Consider the following 21162-nt stretch of genomic DNA (forward strand, 5'->3'; position numbering starts at 1 on the left):
ACACCACCTCAGAATTCTTAGAAACTGTGCAAGACCCAGTCACTCCAAACCACATCAGAGCAGATGTTGAGCCATCACCACCCATGACCATTAGTTGTTTCACTTCAGGAGAATAACTCCTACAGCACTGCATTTCTTCAAAAGAATCTGACTTTTGTTTAACATCTTACAGAAACTTCACGGATATGAACGCTTATAGAAGTATAGTACAGGCATGGAAAAACAGGTCAGCCTTCAGTTACACTTGATTTTAGCATTCTGATTTTACATCAATTTCAAGAACTGTTCTGTCTGAAAGTAAATATTGCAGTGGTATAGAAGACTGTAAATTCCAACGGCAATGAAGCTCAGCAACTGAGAAAAGGTTTTCAAGTTATTCTACAAAAGCTTTAAGCAGTCTTTCATTTCAACATGAAATTTCTTCAGAGATTATGTCGTAAAATATAAACAGATATTCTTTGAAATGCACCTGGCCCATGAGGCACAACTTGAAATTACCATTAGCATGAAGGTAAAGAATATTCATCTTCTTCTATATCAATAGTTACTGACACTTGCATATTTAAGGTACTTTCATAAAGGTCTTCTAAAAATCACGTAGAAATAGTAGAAATAAAATAGCATTTATAAAGGAACCCCAGATAAAATACTTTATATCAGATTGAGCAAAGACATCAGATTTTAGTTTTATATTCCTATTGAGTTTGTTCTGCCCAAACAGTTTTGTCTGTAATACAATTAAGTGGTTTAACATGTTATTCTACAATTGCCATTTATCCAAGGGAAAATCTGGTTGAAAGTGAAAATTGATTGTTCGTTTTCTGCATTGTAAGGTAACAGGCAGCAGAATATCAAAACTGAAAAAATACATTAGACAAGCTATTTTCCAAAGTATTTAGTTGCTTTTAGATATGCATTGCCATACTATATTGAGACCTTTTCTAGCTCAACACAAAAAACCTCGTACAAGTGCAAGCGATCCAGCTATCACTCGATGAAAGGCAGATCAAGTTAACGGGCACCACACAAGGTAATAATAGTGTTTGTTTACAGCGGGATGCCATGACTAGACTAAGCTCGCCTCATGCTCTGAGTTTCAGAAATATTAACTGCTACTTCGGGGTAATTAAAGATAACATTTTCCTTTTTGGCTGTTTCTAGTTTTTGAATTAAAAAATTCAAAAATCCTTTCATTCACAAGTTTATTCTGAACAGCATAAACCTGATAGGTCAGCATTTGAATTAGTCTTTCCACAAAGGCACAAACATTGTTTATATAGCTCAGCTGAAATAAATTTGAAGTAAAAATATAACAGGTACACGGCTAACACTTTTTTAGGGTCACAGGGCTCCAGCTCCATTGCCCTCTCTTGAAGGTCACCCAGAAGGGACACTAGTGCTCTGAACACAAAATTAAGTGGTTGGCTATATTTATAATGATTTGAAAAGTAAAAGAAATCTTAAGATAATGTAATTTTTGTTCAACTACCAAACTTTCCTTAATTAAAAACAAGTAAAAAAATGTCAAACATACTGTCACTGATACACCTTTAGTACATGAGTTAGAAGTGAGGGTGAGGTAAGGACAAAGTGAATGTTTTCACATACCACCAAAACACTTAAAGTTTGGTGCTGGTTGAGGAAATACCGACTTTCTCCAATAAAACAGTTTTAAGATTTTGCCCTCACAAAAGAATCTCTTTGAAACATTTATAAGTAGTTTTCCTATGAACCACGCATTTCAAACGCTTCTATTCTCAATGAGGAGCTCACTTTAAAATGGTGGATTTAACTCACTGTTGCAAAACAGCAGAGGCACATGTATGAACTACGTAGCAACAACTGATCTCATCCAAATAAAAGCCTAAAAGAACAACAACGCAAAGGCATTCAGAATCATCATGGACAAATAAAAGCACTTTGACATATTCTGAGTTAAAGTTACATCCTACTTCAGTAGATTTTAGTAAAATGTAAATTAATCCCCCAGGGGAAATACACAGATTGTGACTATGCAGATTAAGGAAAACTGTCCAAAAAGTCAAATGGCAATAGGCACACCAACTTTCTACTGCATATGTCTCTGTGCAAACATACTTCATCTATACTACATGACTCAGTAAGCTCTCCTGTCTTTTTGTTTGCAGAGAAGCACCTGTGCAACCTTCTAAAATACAGAAAACATACATGAAACCTAGTGAAATACTGCTAGTTGAGGAATAACTGCCATGTATTTCCTGAAATTTGCACAGTTGTAAACATACAGCTGAATACAATAACTTAATTGTATAAGAACTGAAAGACAAACCTGGACCTGCTGAAAAGCTTTCAGTCTCTTCTTGAATCTAGAAGGTAAAACAAAATCACATCCTCGAGCTAGCAATGCCAACTCCTTTCTTAGATCAGGGTCTTGCCGCAAAGAAATTTCCTTTATCCTCATGCTTTCGGATTTCATATAATGTCTCTGTGCCAGTCCAGGCACTTGAGTCCCAGTAAATAGCAGAGCTGTTGTATTATCACACAGTGCCACTTAAAGCAGCAGCAGCTGCGCCTGAGTTCTGTGATATTATAAGAGACTCAGCTCAACTTCGCCTGCTCCATACATTAAAGGGAACTTGGCTGGAATCACAAAAACAGATTGGAAAGTCACTTTGGGGGCCTGCCCTTTCGTACATGCATTCCAAAGTCTAAATGGGATAGTATGGAAAAAAACAAACCTGTTTGGAGGAGCATCTATAAAAGCAGCTTCCAATTTTAAAAAAGCAAGCCCTAGAGGAATGTGAAGAGGCCAGCCGTGGTCATTTCGTAGCTTCCTCCTCCTCCCATCCCCCCTCAGCTTTTCCTTCTGTCACAAAACACTCACTGTCTAGCTTCAATTAAGTACCTCACCAAAGGATAAGGCTTACTGAGCAGCAATTAAACTCCTTTTAAGCTCTCCAGTCCTTTAGCAGGAATCCTATCACATTGGAAAAATGAAGACGACAGAAAAAGCTGCAAACTTCCATGGAGTGGCTCACCTAGTTTCACATAGAAATACATCAGGAATATCAATGATTTAACAAAATCCCCCCAAAATTGACAGGATACATTTTTCTTGCTTAAATAGTAGTTTTTATAGAACTTAATATCCGTGTATTAGATTGCATGCCTATCCCATTTCAGTAGCACTAAAGTTAGAGTTAGCTACCATTCTACTCTATTTTAAGTTTACTGAATCTTACATACATTTTGTGGGGAATAAGGGTACTTTTTGGTCCACAGCAATCTCCTTCCCAGAAACAGACATTTGATAATCTTTTTTGGTAATCTTTTGTGGAAGGTAGTAACATTGTGTCCTTCCTCTTCTACATTTTTATGTACATTAAAAGATAACAGGTGAAGTTTTTGCAATATAACACTCTTAGCCCCCCAAATTCTTTAAGATATTTTACGTTGCATATTTTATGTTGCCTGATTAATGCCTCTAAACTGTCACGCACGGGTGTAGTTACTAATAGCATAAATAGGAAGATGTGGCCAGTCTTCTTGTTTTCATCCCTCATGCTCTAAATAACCTTCTTGATTAGATAAAAATGTATGCAGCCAAGAAACACTGAAACAACTATTTCACCATGAAGCTCAAGTTTTCTTATTTGACTGCATTATTTTAGCTCCACCGTGTTTATCTATAATCTTTAGCCTCGTCCGTCTACTCATAGCCATTCTGTCATATCAATATATTAAAAACTCCACAACACACAGCTTGCAAGATTTCGAAAAAGGGAATTTATGAAAAGGTACCAGTGAAACATGATTTGCCTTAATTAAATCCTTTTTACTTTAACACACGTTGTTAGGAAGTAAGTGATGACAGAAAGCCTGTTCTCTTGGTTTTAAGTCAGTATCTAGTTTTTCCCCACCTCCTTTGTTATTGCAACTTATGAAGACATTTATCTCAGAAGTAGAGCAAGTAAGGAGTTGACTAGGCAAGAGTCAGACATGGTTGGCATGATGAGGCTGTCAACCTGCACAGAACAAAGCTGGCTGTCACTTGCTGCCTTTTAGGAAGACCAAATCAACCAACCTGTGGTAACCCTGGGCCACAAGGAAGCCAGAGGGGAGCAGGGAATGCAGCGCACAACAGCAGCATGCCTGGAACTTGAGACGAAGGACTGAGGTGTTAGAGTAGAAGAATCCTACTTGGGCAGCAGATGCCCATTCCAGACTAAGATGTTTGGGGAAGGTCAGGAAGGTTGTATTGCACACAGGCAAGGCAGATTGCATTTCAGGTTAGGGAAAAAAGGCCTTCCTTCAGAGAAGGAAAATATGTAAGGAAAGGTATCTGCTTACATAAATTGCTCTGTTTTCATCCCTTCTCACAAGGTAATGCACTCCAGTTCACTAGTACAATCACGGTCTTGGTCGAGGTGGCCACAGTATGTCATTAAGATGACTGGCTGCCACAAGGAGAGTGAGGCTGAAGGACTGGAGCTCCTGTTCACCTGAACCTGCTGAAGGAACCTCAGTAAGAAATTGTTGCTCTGAACTGCACTTTGAAGAGCTGTGAATTTCACTCCATTTTTCAAATGAAGCTCTGAGTCTGTCACCAGTTACTAATATATTGCATTCAATATTTTGGATGTTCTGTTTCATTGGTTTAATACCACTTCACAGCCCAGTAGACGGTACATCAATCCCACTGCTAGCTTAATGTTGTTCTAGCCCTACTGTCACTAGCCTGGTTTCAAACCTAGTAGTTATGTACCTGCATGCAGTATAGTTTTTGAAAGCAGACAGGCTGCAATATGTGAAGAATCTACATGCAAGTAAACATTTAGTTGCAATGCACTGAGAGGTAAATACAGTGGCAGCTCTCACTTCCTTTACACCATCTGAACACTAAAAGGTTCTGTACTGCCACATTTAAGCAGGTACAAGCATTACTGAAGACATGTGGTCAAGAGCCCCTTAAGATCAGTTTTCCCTTTTTCAGTCATGAATTAGTCACAGGAGAAAGGGAAAGTCAGCTTTCATCTAGATTGAACCAGGAATGTTCAGGTGTAGTGTTACACTCACCCTAACTCTGCATTCTCTCCAGTGAAAGCTAAGGCAAAATCCTTTCCTGGGTGAAGGGCTGGATGCCAGCCACGAAGCTGTTCAAGTATCCTGGCAGCTTATTATTAGCTAGATAAACAGAAGGGAAGATGCATGCTCAGAGCTTCCTTCCAAAGCTAAAGATACACACTATGAATGGATCTGACTCAAAGGACTGTGGTTAAAGAGTTCACCACTTTAGCAGTGGTCTGAACATGTAGTGTAATACTTATGTGGCTGCAACACAGAAGTATTCAGGTTGGACAAATCTTACTTAATCTGTTTTGGGGAATAGAGAAGAAATAGAAACCTGAAGCATAACTCAGAAAAACTGAAACATTTGTCTACAAAATGCAGTTTTTTCTATATTTTCTTCTCAGTGTAAAGCATATACTGACTAATCTTCTAAAGTCTTAGGAGATTATCAGAAACTGGCCTTAAATCATACAAAAAAAAAAGCATCCAAACATTACAGGAAGCTTCCAAGAAAATAAGGAGCTCAATATGTAACAAACTGCATTCAGCCATACAAAACCTGCGTTCCAGACTTCAACCCAATCACGTGAGAACCACGGTGACAGAAGGCCCATTTGGCCTCACGCACTTTAAGGCTGCGTGAGTAAACTCAATGGCTACAATGTGCATTATAATTGAATCCTTCAGCCTGCAATGCTGCAGAAATTAGCTTTCCCCTTAACCCAGAACACACACTCTGCCTTATCTCCACAGCAGAGAACACATACAACTTCCCAAAAGGAACTGACTAGTGAGGGGCAGAGAAGAGCAGTTAGGAGAAGATAACTAAGGCAAGGTAACATATTTCTGAGTACATTGAAGAGATATAAGTTAGCATGACTAACTTTGTACAAAGGATATATTTCAGATGTTTTAAGTAGAAAAAGCACTATTAGCAAATAGCTCAAGAAGATATACAAAAAAGTTAATCAGCTAAAGCTGCTAAGCAAAATACAGCTACTATAAGGCAAGAAAAACAAATAAATGAGAAGTGAGAAATATACCAGAAGGATGACAAATGGAAGCAGCAGTTCTTTGCTAGACCAGAGAAACAAGCAGACAATACAAAAAGCCCTAAAAGGATGAGTTGCCCACCTCATCTTCAACAAAGATTGTAACTAGAATATCACCATTATTTAATATTATCTAACCTAGAAATAACTCTTGATAGTCTTTATCTGGCCTTTGATATACTGAGAGATCATAGAAATCATAGAATCATTAAGGCTGGAAAAGACCTTCAAGATCATCTGGTCCAACTATCACCCTACTACCAATGTCACCCACTAAACCATGCACCAGGTCCAACATTTCCTTGAACACCCCCACGGACAGTGATTCCTCCACCTCCCTGAGCAACCCATTCCAATGTCTGACTACTACTCCTGAGAAGAAATGTCTCCTAAATTCCAACCTGAACCTCCCCTGGTGCAACCTGAGACCATTCCTTCTAGTCTTATCGCTAGCTACATCTGAGGTCAACCCCCAGCTTCCCACAACTTCCTTTCAGGTAGTTATAGAGAGCAATAAGGTCTCCCATAATGACAAGTAGCTGATTTCCACGGCTTTACAACATGGTAGTGAAAAAAAGGAAAAAGGAAAAACAAAACAAAACAACAACAAAATAAAGCTAAAGCACAAAGATAGAGTTCTTTGGATTGCAAGACCCATGGCAGTATCACAGATCCTGTCTCAAAAGCCCCAGTTGCAAACAGAAATTGGCAGTCTTTTTCTCCCTACGCAGGTCTGATCCAAAGATAGACAGCATTCTTTGCTCTATCTACCATCCAATGACCCTCCTGAGCAGCAAGTAAACATGCACTGAAGAATGAGCACCAACTCCTGCATTCAGTGATCATTTTCCTGAGGAAGAGAGTCTCCTGGGATATTTAATTTATGCAAATGAGGCATATTTAATCGATAATTACTTGGTTCCCTATTCCTTACTCCAAAGCTCCACAGTCCAACTGAGTGTCCAGCAAGTCTAGATTTCCGCAAAAAACTTACTGCACAACAGGAGATGCAAGTGACATTGAGCAAACATAATGCTGGTTGGGCAGATACACTATTTACACTAACCTGGAGATCTTTAACCCTGCAAGCCAGTGTTAGCCTATGGACCATTATTGTATCAGCAGCTCTTAAGGTACAAAGTGAGAAATAAGGGGAAAGATTAAAAGGATGATGTCCATTTCAGTCAGACTGGTATTATGACCAAAGAGAGAAAACACAGCTTAGGCAGGCTCCCTAGCATCAGCAGTACTGCTCTATTTAATACTGTACACAGCAACTTCCACTGACAAAGTCTGAATAAATGAGGAATGACAATACTTCGACAGAAATCTAAAATTACCCTTCAAGTCTTCAGAAAGGCCTTTGGAAGGAAAAAGCTTCTTTATCGGAATGGACTAAAGCCTCAGTTGTCAGTGTGTTATTTTCCATTATTATGACCAATAAACAAAACATTCTCTTCTCAGGAGAATGCATTTCATAACAAGATTTAATGATCTCAAATTTTAGTAGGATGGGTCCTGTAAAACATGACCTTTTTAGAGAATGGGAACCTCCAAGAATAAATAGAAAGCTGCAAAGAACATTCTGCTTTTTGATCCTGCCTAAGCAACCTAAGCACATTAATACTTATTGACAAGCTGACCCATTCAGGGGTGGGGAGAACCTACTGATACTGATTTTTCAATATTGAATTCACAAATATTTTTATTTTCATTGACTAAAACCTATGGTCGTATGAAATAAGGATGCACAAAGTTGAAACTTATCTGTTATTATACTGATGGATAAGGAAAGGGATTTAATAGCATCCCAGACATGCAGTTTTCCCAGTTCTTCAGATACTTATTTAACTTGCTTCTTACTAAGACCTTCCCATTTCAAACTGCTTTGAAGAGATCCGAACAAGATGACGTGAGATGAACAGAATGACACAGCATTATTATCCATCCCTAACTCCCTTGTGAGTGGGTCGCCTCTAAGATCCAGAGCCCAAACAGCTTGTCCAGCAGTAGTCTGACAAAACCCAAGATGACAGTCTACAAAGTACAGACCACAGAAGGAATCAAGTTTTTTGTTTTTTTTCTTGAAGGATGCAGTGCCTCCGCCACGGAACATTCAGACATTGTGTATGTCTTTTCTAATGATTTAATTTTTCCAGTACTCTTGGAGTAGACAAAACAATGCCTGGAGGTTCTTTCCAGAGTTACTGGGAGAATCCCAAGTTTTTAGGAGGTAAGACAGTGAACAGCAAGACACCAATTAGATGGAAGATATATGTTGATAGCTCAGGAAGGATGGGCTGATCAGATTCTCTGCGCATTATGAGAAGAATGCCATGTATGTACACCACGCCACGGGCTGTTATCAGATTAGAAGCAAGATAAGATACATGTCACCTTGCTATGATTACACTGCCTGGACTCCAAAGACATAGCACAAGCCTTTTTAGATTGCTAACTGCATCTGGCAGACTAACTTCAGCAAGCGTCAACACGAGATATTATAAAACTGAAGCCTGGCAGTTAAAGGATAGTAAAGTACCCCGTTCAGAACAATTCTCACGTTGTCTGCCATCTTAGGAAAAGATTCAGTTCACATTTTGTTTATTTCTGTATAGCATAAACAGAGTTCTGATGGAAACAGGTTGCTGGAATGGTCTTTACAGGTGAAACCTCTTTTCTATTTGTGATCTTCAGATGAACCTGTTCATTAGACCATGGAAAAAGCTGCACCCAAACTGATGCTACTGAGGTGGCTGTTAAACAGATAGATACAATAAAAATATTTATTTTGGCTCATACAAATTAAAGCTACACCTGCCATTATAGAACGCTGTTTTTAGATTAACCATGATGCTAATGAAGCGTATCCACAGAGGAAGCCACCGTTTGTGCATTTGGAGCTTATCAAGGTATGCCTGTGCGTAGCAGAACACATTGAAATGAAGTGTCAGTTCAAGCTGATTACGAATGACACTTAGACTTTCCTACAGGAGACAGGTACTTTTATAATGAAGCCTAATTTATGCATTATGCAACTTTTCAAAGTCACACAGATATTTGGATATTTACTTGTTTCCAGGTTGGTATTATTTACCTTGTATCACCTTAATTTAGAAGTTGACAAAGTAATCTGGTATATAAAACATTGTCATTCATGTTCTTAGATTGCCCCCCAGCAATTTATTTAAACATAGGACCAACTGTTCAGTACTTACCACTTTTACATGAACTGAATTTTCAACAAATCCCTTCAGAAACACACAGCTTAGAATTTCATTATTTCCAAAACTAAAATGATTGGTGTACAACAGCTACTTTAATTTGGGCATCATAAGCGAACACCTCATGTAATTTAGTCCCTGAAATCACAAGACCATAATTTTGAGTCAGTGACAGCTGCAGGACAGCTTACTGCATATGCTTGAGAGATCATTGAGTGACTTGCTGTAAGGTACAAATATTTTTCAAGCAGTCTAGCTTACACTTAAGTTGTTACTTGATAAATAAGCCACTGTTCAATACTTTAGGAGATGCCCTTCAGTATGTTAACAGCAAATAAGGCAATGATAAAGGTGATCTCTGTTCCAAATCTACAGTTTGAACTGAAAACTTTAGAAAGGTGTTTGATGCAAATGAAGACTATTTATGAATACTAATGTTAGACTGAAGTAAGAAAAACCTAGTCTATTGAGTACCTTCAACATTATTTAATTTCAAAATTTGCTTGATATATGAGTCAATGAGATACTCCACAAGAATAAAGACTGTTCACTATATCCAATATATCTAGTAGAATTGTTTACCAAATCTAGATCAGCCGATTACCAATACAGATCTAGCTTCTATAGGAATAAAATTGTTTAGAAACTGTTCTCCTGATTCTGACGAATTTTAAAAAACAGATCAAGTCAAGCAGTTTCGTAAGCTCTACAAGCCTTGTTTTGTTTAGGAAGCCCTAGATGAAGACTGTTCATGCTGGGCATATTTACAGCTGCATTTTATTGATAATTTTGCTGTTTCCCTTCTTCACCCACTGAGAACTTCTTTCTTTGCATTCTCCTTTCTCATCTATTTCTATAAATGCTGTGGAAGTCTCCTTGTAATCTTCCAACACATCTTATTTGTTGCCTGAAACACGCAGAAGTTTCTAGTAAGATCTGCACAGAACAAATACATAAGGCTTGTTTCATATGAAATAGAAACTATAGAACCTAATAGAAACAGTATGCAAAAGGTTATTTAAGCACTACCTCAGCAGCCCTAAGAGCCAGTTATCACTGCTAGTACCCGTGGTCAAGAGATGGTACACGGGTGACTCAAGTTTCTACCTACTATTAATATGGAATAGTGATTGCTGTGGGAAAGAGGCACATCTAACATGAAGTACCAGCACATACTTATGAACACACCACTTGATCACTGGTTAGCTTTCTGTGAAATAACTTCAAATTGTATCTGTTGTTGACAGAATACAAACTAATCTTAACCACCAGTACACTAGTACCATCTGGTTAACTTGAAGATGAGAACACAATACTTCAACCCAACAACAAAAAGGAGTTATTTTGTATATTGTGACACAGTTAAAACATTAAATTTGGTACCCACTTGTTGTGGACCGTACAAAACAACAAATGAGCTTAACTGGTATCTTCTCCAATTAAGCTACTTAAATTGCCTAATTTTCATTTAGTTCAAAACAGTTGTGTGCAAAGCCTCTACTTTTGAAAGACAGAACCATGATATTACCACTGGAATTTTAGAGATTCTTCCTGTAGCACTGCTTGCTGAAAATTTCTGTGCAGCCATTTACTATGTCCAACAACAGACAAACTAGTTCACTGGATGAACCACATTGTTTTGTACTGAAGTAAGCCCACACATACTTTTGGCCTGAAGATCATTTCTTGCTGACAGAGTAAGTGTAGGGCATGTGAAGGAGAGGTTCTCAAAAATCCAAGATGGGTTCTCAGCTGTGGATCCTCTTGCATCTTTGAGGCAAGAAAAAAAAAAAAAAAAAAAGCTGTCTTCATTATATCAAGATCTAATTTCCTCCAAGACTGCTCACCTGCTAAAACAATGAACTGTTTCAATGACTGATGTAGATCTATAATTAGCTTAAATGTTTCAAAAGACTGGGAATAGACAAGTAACTGTAAATATCTTAATATAACGATCTCATGCAACTATGAAGTTTTTTTTGCTTATTTGCTTTTAAGCAACAGTTACTCCTACAGGAAAGAGTGCCTCTGAATAATCAATTTCAACCAAATATTTGCATTTGTCCTGTGTCAGGAGTCACATGAATTTTAAATTTAAAGAAGGCCACATATAGTTCCAAATTCAGTTTTTCAGCACTAGAAGTGTCAAAAACTTTAGAAATGGTTGCAGCATATAAGGAATATTTATGAGTTCCCAATAGGATAGATATATCTCCTCTTTCATGTGGAACTGCCACTTTGAAAGAGGACTGTAAGAGATTACTATTTCTTCTAACAAAGCACAATGTGTAAACAAAATAAATACTATTACTGCCAAGCATAATATTAATGTTCTTGGGTCCAATATACAGCAATAATAAAGAACACTACCAAAAGGCTGTAACAGTGAATAAGTGTTTGTCATTTTTACATAAAATGAATAATTGGTTCTCTAATCAGGATAACGGTTCTTCTGTTCCAAGCTATTCAGTACAGCAAAGCTTAAGAATAACACAGGATATACCACTGGTACTGCTTATGTTGACCATTATTATCTCACCCCAGTTGAAACTAATAATGATTTTCTAGGAATACCTATAGTTACAATCTTCCAGACCTTTATATGAACTTCTGGCTGTCCTTCCTTTGTTGGCACCATAGAAGGTCCTTTACTGTGAACACGTTAGTGCTGACATCTGTCATATTGCCTTGTTATCATCCTAAAAGTACATCAGCTTGATACCAGGTTATTTACAGTCTGCTTTTAAGTCACAGGCTTGAGTTGGAAGCCAAGTCTGCCACCCTCCCAACCTACTGATGGGAGACAGCACCACTAACACTAGCTTTGCTCAATGTGGAGTTCGGAAGTACACGTTACGTAAGACTGAGTACGGTCTAACCTAGTTTGCCATGCAATCCCAATGCAGCTAGTGTTTCCCAGGCTGTACTTAACACCACTTCTAGTGTTAAGGTGTACGAGGTAGCAATTCTGATGCAGGCAACATGCAAAACAAGACACTTGAAGTGCCAAGACCGACCAAGTTTAATGATATTTAATAATGACCAAAGTGAAAACCTCTCTGGATTTGAAAGCTCATTCCTCTTACTTTTCTAGTATTTTATGAACAGTTTCTCTCCTTGTTAACAAAAGGAGGTTCCCCAAAAACATTACAGCCCACCTGGAGAACACAGAGACTGATCTAAAGGATGCAGATCTAAGCCTTGCTACCCACCCTTTAACTCAAGCCATCAGTTCAGTTGTTCCAATAAGCAATTATTAGTGCTGTTATGCTTAAACCTTTGTCTTAATGGTAAATGGTTTCATTTTAGTCTCCCTTTAAACTAAAATAGATTCTAGTAGTACCACTCCATTTGAATCGACTAACTGGAAACTGAAATCCTTCAAGAATGGCAGTGATGAATAAAGCTATACTGCAATATAGTACAGCAGTAGGGAAAATTACAAATTAGAGAAATACAAGACAATGAGTTTTAATAATTGTCATAGTATAATGAGCAGGAACAGTTTGCTTTTCAAGAAAAGGACATACAGAAACCAACCTAAGAAGTATCTTTATATTAAAGATTGACCCTGCAGAGAAATGGAAAATAACTTTGAACTTCGTCAGATCATATCACATTCTGTCTGCAACTCCCCTCCCTTCCAAAATGCCCATAGGGAATTCTGTGAATTGTTTCCCCAGATGCCTAGCACACCAGCTGGTTTGGATTAAACATTTTGCCTGCGGCATCTTTTAGGCCTTGAGGCCTGGCATTTTTGACAGTGTGATGAACAGTGTACAATTGTGTATTCTCCATATGTTTAAGATAATTTAGAGTGCCAGAAACACTGTTAAACCCGTGTACAGTAGTGATAAGGGTTAGAAGAAAGCTACAGCAACAATTCCTCAAGTTTCAAAGTTACAGCTCTAGAATTTCTTGACTATTTTATAGTATGCTGTTTTTAAAGACAATTGTAGAAGTTTATCTATGCCTCTGGTTTCTTGCTATTTTAATACATTTAGCATATAAAAAAAGTCACAAATCTCCTTGAAGAATATTGAGTGCTAGCAAGCACTTTACCTCACATAATGAAGTTCACCAGAACTTTGCAGTTACTGTGCTTGTAGACAAGTTACTTGTGCAACAGACACAAGACAGACACTGACCTCCCTGAGTGACATCATACAAGCAAAGGCAAAGAACCTTCCCTAAGGGAAAATTAACCAAAAGCATCTATACAAACACTGTTTCGTTTTCACCCACATCAAAACACACTCTCAAATGAATTTTCATGGTTGAATTCTGTATGCATTTCAAGACTGGTGTTCCAAGAAAGCATTCTACAATACTTGGCTTTCTAAAAACAAACTTGTATTATGAAGATGGCATTTCCTACACAGTTACTTACTACTTAGTAATGACCTGTGGATGTCAGCTTGCTGTTACCAGCTTTACTGCCTGATGTCCTTCGGAAAAGTTCCAATAGGAATATTCCCAGAGACAGCAGAAGTTGTACAGCAGCCTTACCCATAATTAAATGCAGTGATTCAGCTCAATGATACCGAAAAAGTATCCTACTAAAACAAATTTACTACCTATACGCTCCATTACAGGAATACTTTGTTAAAGCTTTTCTTACTGTATACAGAAGATGCCTATGTTGACTTCTATAGTACTAAAGAAAATCATTCTCCAGCTCTTTATGACTGGGTGTAGAAGCCCTTTCCAAATGTCACTCTTGGGCACACAGAGTTAAGCAAATTATTATTATTAAGCATTTTTTAGAACTGTTCCTTAGAGTTTAAGTCTCGGTCACTAGAGCTACAGTACAAGCTTTCTTCTTAAAAAAGTTATTCAAAACATTGTTTTCCACTTATAGAAGCATAAGTGAAGCATAAGAATGCCAAGGACCTCAAGCTTAAACTCAAATGAAGTAGGTAAAAATACTATGGCTCAGTTTATGAACAATGGTGAAGTGCACAAAGCCAGATGCATCGCTTTTGACACTGAATGGGTAATTTATGACTGCATGAGAAGGAAAAGGGGTATATTTTGCTTTCTGTGAGAAAACTCACTGTCACAATAGAATGTGCAATTATGCAGCTCTTGGGATTTCTTAAGAGCTGGTGCTTATTCCAAATAAAATTTACATTTCGAAGATTAGGAACCTTTTGCATGATGCTTCAGTTCAGCTGAATAAAGTCACAAGTAAGTTTCTTATCGCATAGAAACTTCCTTCCATACAACACTTTGGATGAAAAAACCACCAACCTACCCATCTAGTTTGCTTCTCAGTGCTATACAAGTGATTCCAATTAAGCAACTGTCACACCTCCATGAATTTCTTATTTCTTCTTTATGGTACCTACTTAAAGCAATCAACATACGCAAAGAGAAATTAGAATAAACAAATTAGTGATGGAATACATCATGTAACAGTGGCATGTAATGCAAACTCGTCCTTTGCTCACTTATCTGATGCAGGAGTAGACCGAGCATCTGCTAACTACCTACAATTCACTAGAACAGAAGATACGAGGGTATGAACATAAAGGAAAGTGTAAATCAATTGTCATGCTTTGTAGTCTGGATAGTGATTATGCATAAAATACAGCTCTATTATTATAAAGGCAATCTGACAAATTTTGGACTCTGTGATGTCTTGAATCTAAGAAGTGAGTACTCCACGTTGAACTAGATTTGAAAATTAATATTTAAAAAAAAATAAAGGTAACACTTCAGATTAAATGTTTTAGCACAAAACTGTCACATTGTTATGCCAGTGGGTAAAAATACAGGTATATGCACACAGCAGACACCTATAACAGAATATTAACTGACATTCTTAATCTTCTTCAGCTGTGACTGCTCTACCCATACCAACCCGAGATGGCTTGCCTGGGACATGAGAGGGTTTGGCTAGTGGACGGAGTCAGGCAGGAAGGTATGGAGACTGGCTGAGAGCAACAACCACTTACTACTTGCCAGTATTATTAAGTAACTGGAATTTATAGCACTACAGCAGAAACAGCACGCCTCTGTTAACAACTCCTTTGATACAAGGCAGATCATACATGCAATGCTTAGTTTCATCAGTCATCACACTTTCTATCCTGTGGTGGTTTTTTTTTTTTTTTACTATTTCTTAAGAGGCCCACAAGTTAGAATGAACTGAACTGCAAGCCACAAAAAGACACGTCAGGCTGGGGACAGGGATGCCATTCTTGCATAGAAGACATTGTCTTTTATAAACCAAGACCTTCTTAGAATGGAAGCACTGAGTGTACCATGCAGTACCAAAACAATTACTTTGTTAATATGCAGATTCAGCAGAGCCAAATTTGAGTCCTGGACTAACAATAGTGCCTGGTATCATCAGACAGAGGAATATTTGCAGTCAAGGCAGTATTTTGTAAAAGTAACAGTGCAAACAAACACAGGGAACTCACAATTGTGGACAAATGCATTTACAGTGGAAGGCCTTCTTATGGGAAGCATGGTATTTGAAACATCAACATTTTGGTTACTTCTCACAACTAAGTTAAAGAAGAAATGGCCAGGAACTGTGATCTGTTTACTAAACTAAATAAATAATCTCTGTACACTATTATGTCTGATAATCTGATAAAACATTAGATATTTAATATAAAACATTAAATGCATTTCATGCAGGATACCCTATTAGCCAAGGCTATCTGCCCCATCTATCCAAGTTTTGGCTATTAAAATTATTTGTTCACAAAGGCATTATGGAAAACCACTTTTTAAAAGTAAAAAAAAAAAGTTATTTGTAGCTTTTCTACCACTTGTAGTTTGTTCATGACTTCAGAAACACAGGAATACAGATACCAGCCTTATCCTTATTGCACAGGACAATCCTTCAGAAAGCAGGAAGCACTTATCCTGACCCTTCCTCACATATGCTGTACCCACTGGAGTGACCAGGACACGTACATTACCAGCAAGACAGATCAGTATTGCTTATTTGAAGTTACTGCTCAAACTAGGGTAGATATACCAAATGAGTCAGCTGTACCAAATCAAGCATCTTACAATGCTTCCCATTCTGCTGTTTTAAGGAACCAGGGCAATATTTTATTGATAGAAAAATTATTGGAAATAAAAGCAATCCATTTCTCAGTTTGTGTCAGGCATGTACAACTTATAAAAAGCAACAGAACTCCAAGGAGCCAAGACAGTGTTTCAGAAGCTCAGCCCACTGAGCACTGATGACATGCCAACGTTGACATTTCATGTTCTGTGGTGCTGCTTCGCTTCCAGACACCTCCTGTGGAGGAACTAATTGCTTGTATAACTCAAAGCCACAACCACAAAATTCACTTCAATTTCAACAAATAGGTCTAATAACTAAGAAACAGACTTACTACTCTGGTTCCTGAAGATCTACGTGTTCCTTTAACATTAGAAACTTTCCTTGAGCTGGATGAAGTTGACAATGGAAGAGTAGTGGAAAGCTGAGGAGGGCTGAAAGACAAAGGTAGTCTGACATCTCCTAATACGCTTTGCTTGGAGTCAGAATTCGTAGCAGCAAACCTCTCATTTTTACTGTTTCCTGAATCTCCATTTCTGATATCAGTTTTCTCCTCATTCTTGATCCTTCTCAAGCAGTCCTTTAATATCAGCTGCGTCGCAGGCTGGCTAAACCAGCACAAAAACAGTTCATCCACCTTCATTTTCAATACAGGTTGCAAAACTTTCCCGGGTGTCATTTTCTACAAGTTTCCCTTCTTGTTGGAAGAAATTCCAAACAAAGGTCTGAGTTATCTACTTATTCCACATAACTTTCAGAGTTTCACAGAAGCCAAGGGTCCTGTTAAAAACAGCAAAACACTTATTTAATGTTACAGTTCTAACAAAATGCTGGTAGTTTTTCCCCTCTGATATCAGCAGGTGTGGGGAGAGACGTGATAGCATGAGATTACAAAGGCACAGAAACATTTTGTAAGCATAAGTCATTAATTAGAAGCCAAATCCAGAAAATTGCTCTTCATAAAAGCATACTTTGTAAGTGATGGACAGTGGAGAAAAAGAAACTGCACCCAAGCACAGCTGTCTACAAGTGTTCTCCAGGAATGTATAATAAATACCCATTCGGGACAAACTGGCTTCAAAAATTGTAGTTGAACTTGGAAATAACTACCTACAAGCAAACAGCTCATGCAGAGCCTGTGGTGATAGCACAGAGAAGACTTAAGAAGCAAGCCTTTCAGTGAGAGGGTTTGGGGCTAAGTCCTAAGGCTGGATTTTCATCCTGAAGGCTGTGCACGCTGATCTGGTACCTCTTATTAAAAAACACAGTAGGAACTGCAGGGCTTCGCTATTTAAGCCCCTCACGGTTTACCCTTCGCCCTTACACATGCTTATGGCGGTGCTGACGCTTTAAGCCCTCACATTTACGCACGCTGAACCCCCGTGCTGTGGGGATACACGAGCCCCGCTGCCGAGGGAGCCCTGACACGGCCAACACCCGGGGAGCCCAGGCACCGCCACCGCCGCGTCAGCAGGCAGCGAGCCGCGGCCATGCCCCGCCTCCACCCCCCCCCATCCCCGCCCCGCTGAGGCAGAGCCGCGGGCGAGGCCCCCGGAGGCTGCCGCCCACGCCCCCCCTTCCCCTTCCCGCCCTCCCAACGGCACACCTGCCGCCAACCGCACACCTGCGGCCGTTGGCGAGCGCGCGCACGGGGGGGGGGGATAAACAGCGCCCAACGGCAGCAGCGCGCGCGCGGCCCCGCGGGGAAAGGCGGGAAGGGGCGCGCGGAGGGGGGGACGCGCGCGCACAGCACCCACCTGCCCCGCGCGGCGCCTCCCGCCGCCGCCTTCAAATCCGCCCCGCCCCGCCCCGCCCCGCGCCCACCGCCCCGGCCCGCCGACATCTCGCGAGAACTGCCCCGCTCCCGGGCTGGCGGCGGGGGGTTGCCGTGGAAACGAGGAGGGGCGGGGGAGGCGCCGCCATTTTGTGCCCGCCTCGCCTCGCCTCGCCTCGGGGTGCGGTGTGTGGGGATGCCCGCCCGTGTCACTGTGTCCCCACAGCCTCCCCGCTGCCCTCGCTCTCCCTGAGCTCACAGAATTGTCTAGGTTGGAAGAGACCTCAAGATCACCGAGTCTAACCTCTGACCTAACACAGTCCTCCACTAAACCATATCCCTAAGCTCTACATCTAAACGTCTTTTAAAGACCTCCAGGGATGGTGACTCCATCACGTCCCTGGGCAGCCCATTCCAAAGCCTCACAACCCTCTTAGTAAAGAAGTTCTCCTAATATCCAACCTAAACTTCTCAATGGCTTGTACACTTCTCAATGGCTTGTTACATAGCATGGTCTTGCGCAGTGCAACTTTCTCCTTGGTGTTTTGTACATCAGGGGACCATCTATATTTTTACTTCAGATCCCTACTTCGATTTCCCTGTATTTCCCTTATGTGGCTATGCTTCACTTCTGCACTCTGCTTCTTTTAATATGAGAGGTGCTCTGAACGTTTCTGCCAAGTTGATGCCACAGATCCTTCAAATACTAGTGTGGAACTGAGGCTGTACCAGAGAGGATACCATTTACATATTTCAATGGTTTCAAGCGAAGGACTAAAAATGCAGACAAGGTTAACATAGAATATGTGAAGGGATGACCTTGCTTTCTAATTTCTGGGGGCTTGGAGAAAGGACAAAGTGAAGGAAAAAATAAGGTAAAGCACAAGATTAGATGCCATGAGAGAGATCTGATAGAGATCAAAACAATTATATTCTGATAATACTGAGAATGTTAGCATTTGGCAAAAACAATGCTGCCGTTGTAAGCATTTTGAATGGCTTTGACTTACTGTTGTAGATGCCAAAAAGCATTTACACAAGCCTTAAAATGAAATTCTGCATTCAAGAAAACCTGTGAAGTGTTGAAATTTCTGGGGGGAATCTCCACTTTTTGAAACAAAGTAGTGCTTTGTTTTCCTTCACCTGGTTGGTGAAGTTTAGAAAGTCTGTTTTGGACAAAAAAAAAAAAAGGATAAAATGGCATTATTCTGAACTTGTGTAAAGCATTCAATATAATATAAAGCAGAGGAAGCAGGTGTCAAAGTGTGGATAAATCTGTAAATACTGTGGAAGTAGCTTTAAAGCAGGGGAAGGGAAAATGAGAGCTCTGTTGTGGATCACGGTAAGATTTTTGGCCTAGAACTGAAGGGCTGAATTAAGAAGACTGATAGCAGAGCCACAGACATGGAACAAAGAGGACTTTTAAAACATTTTGAATGCCTTTGAAGCATTCCTTAGTGATGGTGTAGCCATCTGCTGATTGACATGCTGAAGACAGGTGGCAAGAAGGGGATCAGAGAGTGAGTTGACAGAGTTGTAGAGTTGGATATCATCTGCATAGAGATGATGCCCTTTGTTGAAACTGGCAATGAGATCTCCCAGAGGAAAAGGAGAAATAAGAACAAAGAAATGAAAAAATATCTGAGAAATACACACAGTCAGAGTATTCTCCCGTGCATGCTAGTGTATATTCAAAGCAATTTAATTCTGACTTTATTAGAATTTGTCATGATTAACATTGGTATGAGAGAGGAATCAATTCCACATGTCTTCTGTTAAACTAAAGTGCTTTGGGCGCCATCACCAAGTCATAAAAATACTTGCAATTGACAGGGATATTTTGAACATGCCTCTGGATGGATCAGGTCTCTTCAACAGCATATCTGCCATTAGGGATGTGTGTTTGGAGAGTTATATGAGCCCCAAAAGTTGGCCCAAAGTGGCAGAATACCTAAAATTAACCTCTTTGTTCTTCCACCAAGGACTGAAACTTGAAACTCATTTCTGACCATGATTTCCCTGTTTTTGCTGGCATGGTAAGTAGAGAGGCTATGCCTTTTCTATGTTGGTTTCAATGCAAGGAAAACAGAAATCTTTTCTATTGTGTTTCAATGTATGTGTCTCTGTTTCAAGGATGAGCTCCTTTAAAAGTCTGGTTGAATAATTATGATCTATAAAAGCACCGAGCATGCAATATCCTACTGACACCTGAAAGTTGAAGTGATGGGGTCATGGCCAGTGCTGTTAAAGATGCAGACTACTCGTTAGGTAAGGCAGGAATCTGTTCATAAGAGGTTTAAGAGGAATCTGTTTATAAGGAGAGTGCTGTACCGGTGTAACTCACACCAGTTATTAATAAGGGGGTGCTTGTGTGAAGCTGTGCTGGACAGTGGGGCTAGCACACCCATACTGGTGTGTCCATGTAGTGCAGCACCTCCCTGTAGTTTTTGGATGTGCTTAGGGGTGCAGAAACTGAGGAGCCATGTTAGCTTCCAGTTCTTGTTGGCTCTGGTGCACACAGCTTGTTTCTGACCTTGTTTTACCAGTGTTGATGCTCAAAGTGATCCCAGCAGTACTGCTAATGTACAGGCATGGCTAAACGTCAAAGTCCTTTGCCCTGCTTTGTCACTCTTGCGGTGACACCAGGCAGTGGTGTCCATTGGGAATATTCCTGCTCTGTCAGCATTTCATGTACAAGAGGGACTGGGCTTTTTCCCTCATACCCTTGGGTATGTACAACTTAGAAATTTGGTTAAGAAAGTGTTGTCTGCTCTCACTTTGTGTTTGGTGGGAGTGAAGAGGCATTTCTAAGGCCTGATTAACTTTGTCCCGAGGTAGACATCTAACATAAGTCAGATGAATCGTGTCTTAAAAGTGCTCATTTTTCGCTACTAAATAAGGATACAGATTGTTGTCTGAGGTATCCACAACTGCATTTTCGACGGCTAAAGTTAGGTCAGGTAAATGCATGTGCAGTAGCAAGCATAACTGGCTGCACAGGGCTGTGCGAGATGTCGCCTTATGCAATGT

General features: G+C 39.7%; 1 protein-coding gene across 2 annotated transcripts in view; it reads right to left on the reverse strand.

Moving 5' to 3' along the window:
- PPP2R3B (protein phosphatase 2 regulatory subunit B''beta) overlaps positions 1 to 17135 on the reverse strand; it is a 49766-nt gene extending 32631 nt beyond the window's left edge. Inside the window, exon 1 of one of the 2 annotated variants that reach the window (XM_082783756.1) lies at positions 16693 to 17135. In XM_082783756.1, the coding sequence (XP_082639882.1) occupies positions 16693 to 17037 (345 nt within the window). In that variant the 5' untranslated portion in view covers positions 17038 to 17135. Of the gene's footprint in view, positions 1 to 2308; positions 2514 to 16692 lie in introns of those variants that run through there. The other variant, XM_082783757.1, reaches the window with a different exon arrangement.
- Positions 17136 to 21162: the final 4027 nt, after the last annotated feature.

The sequence above is a fragment of the Aythya marila genome (genome assembly GCF_965140915.1).
Source record: "Aythya marila genome assembly, chromosome: 1".
NCBI classification, from domain to species: domain Eukaryota; kingdom Metazoa; phylum Chordata; class Aves; order Anseriformes; family Anatidae; genus Aythya; species Aythya marila.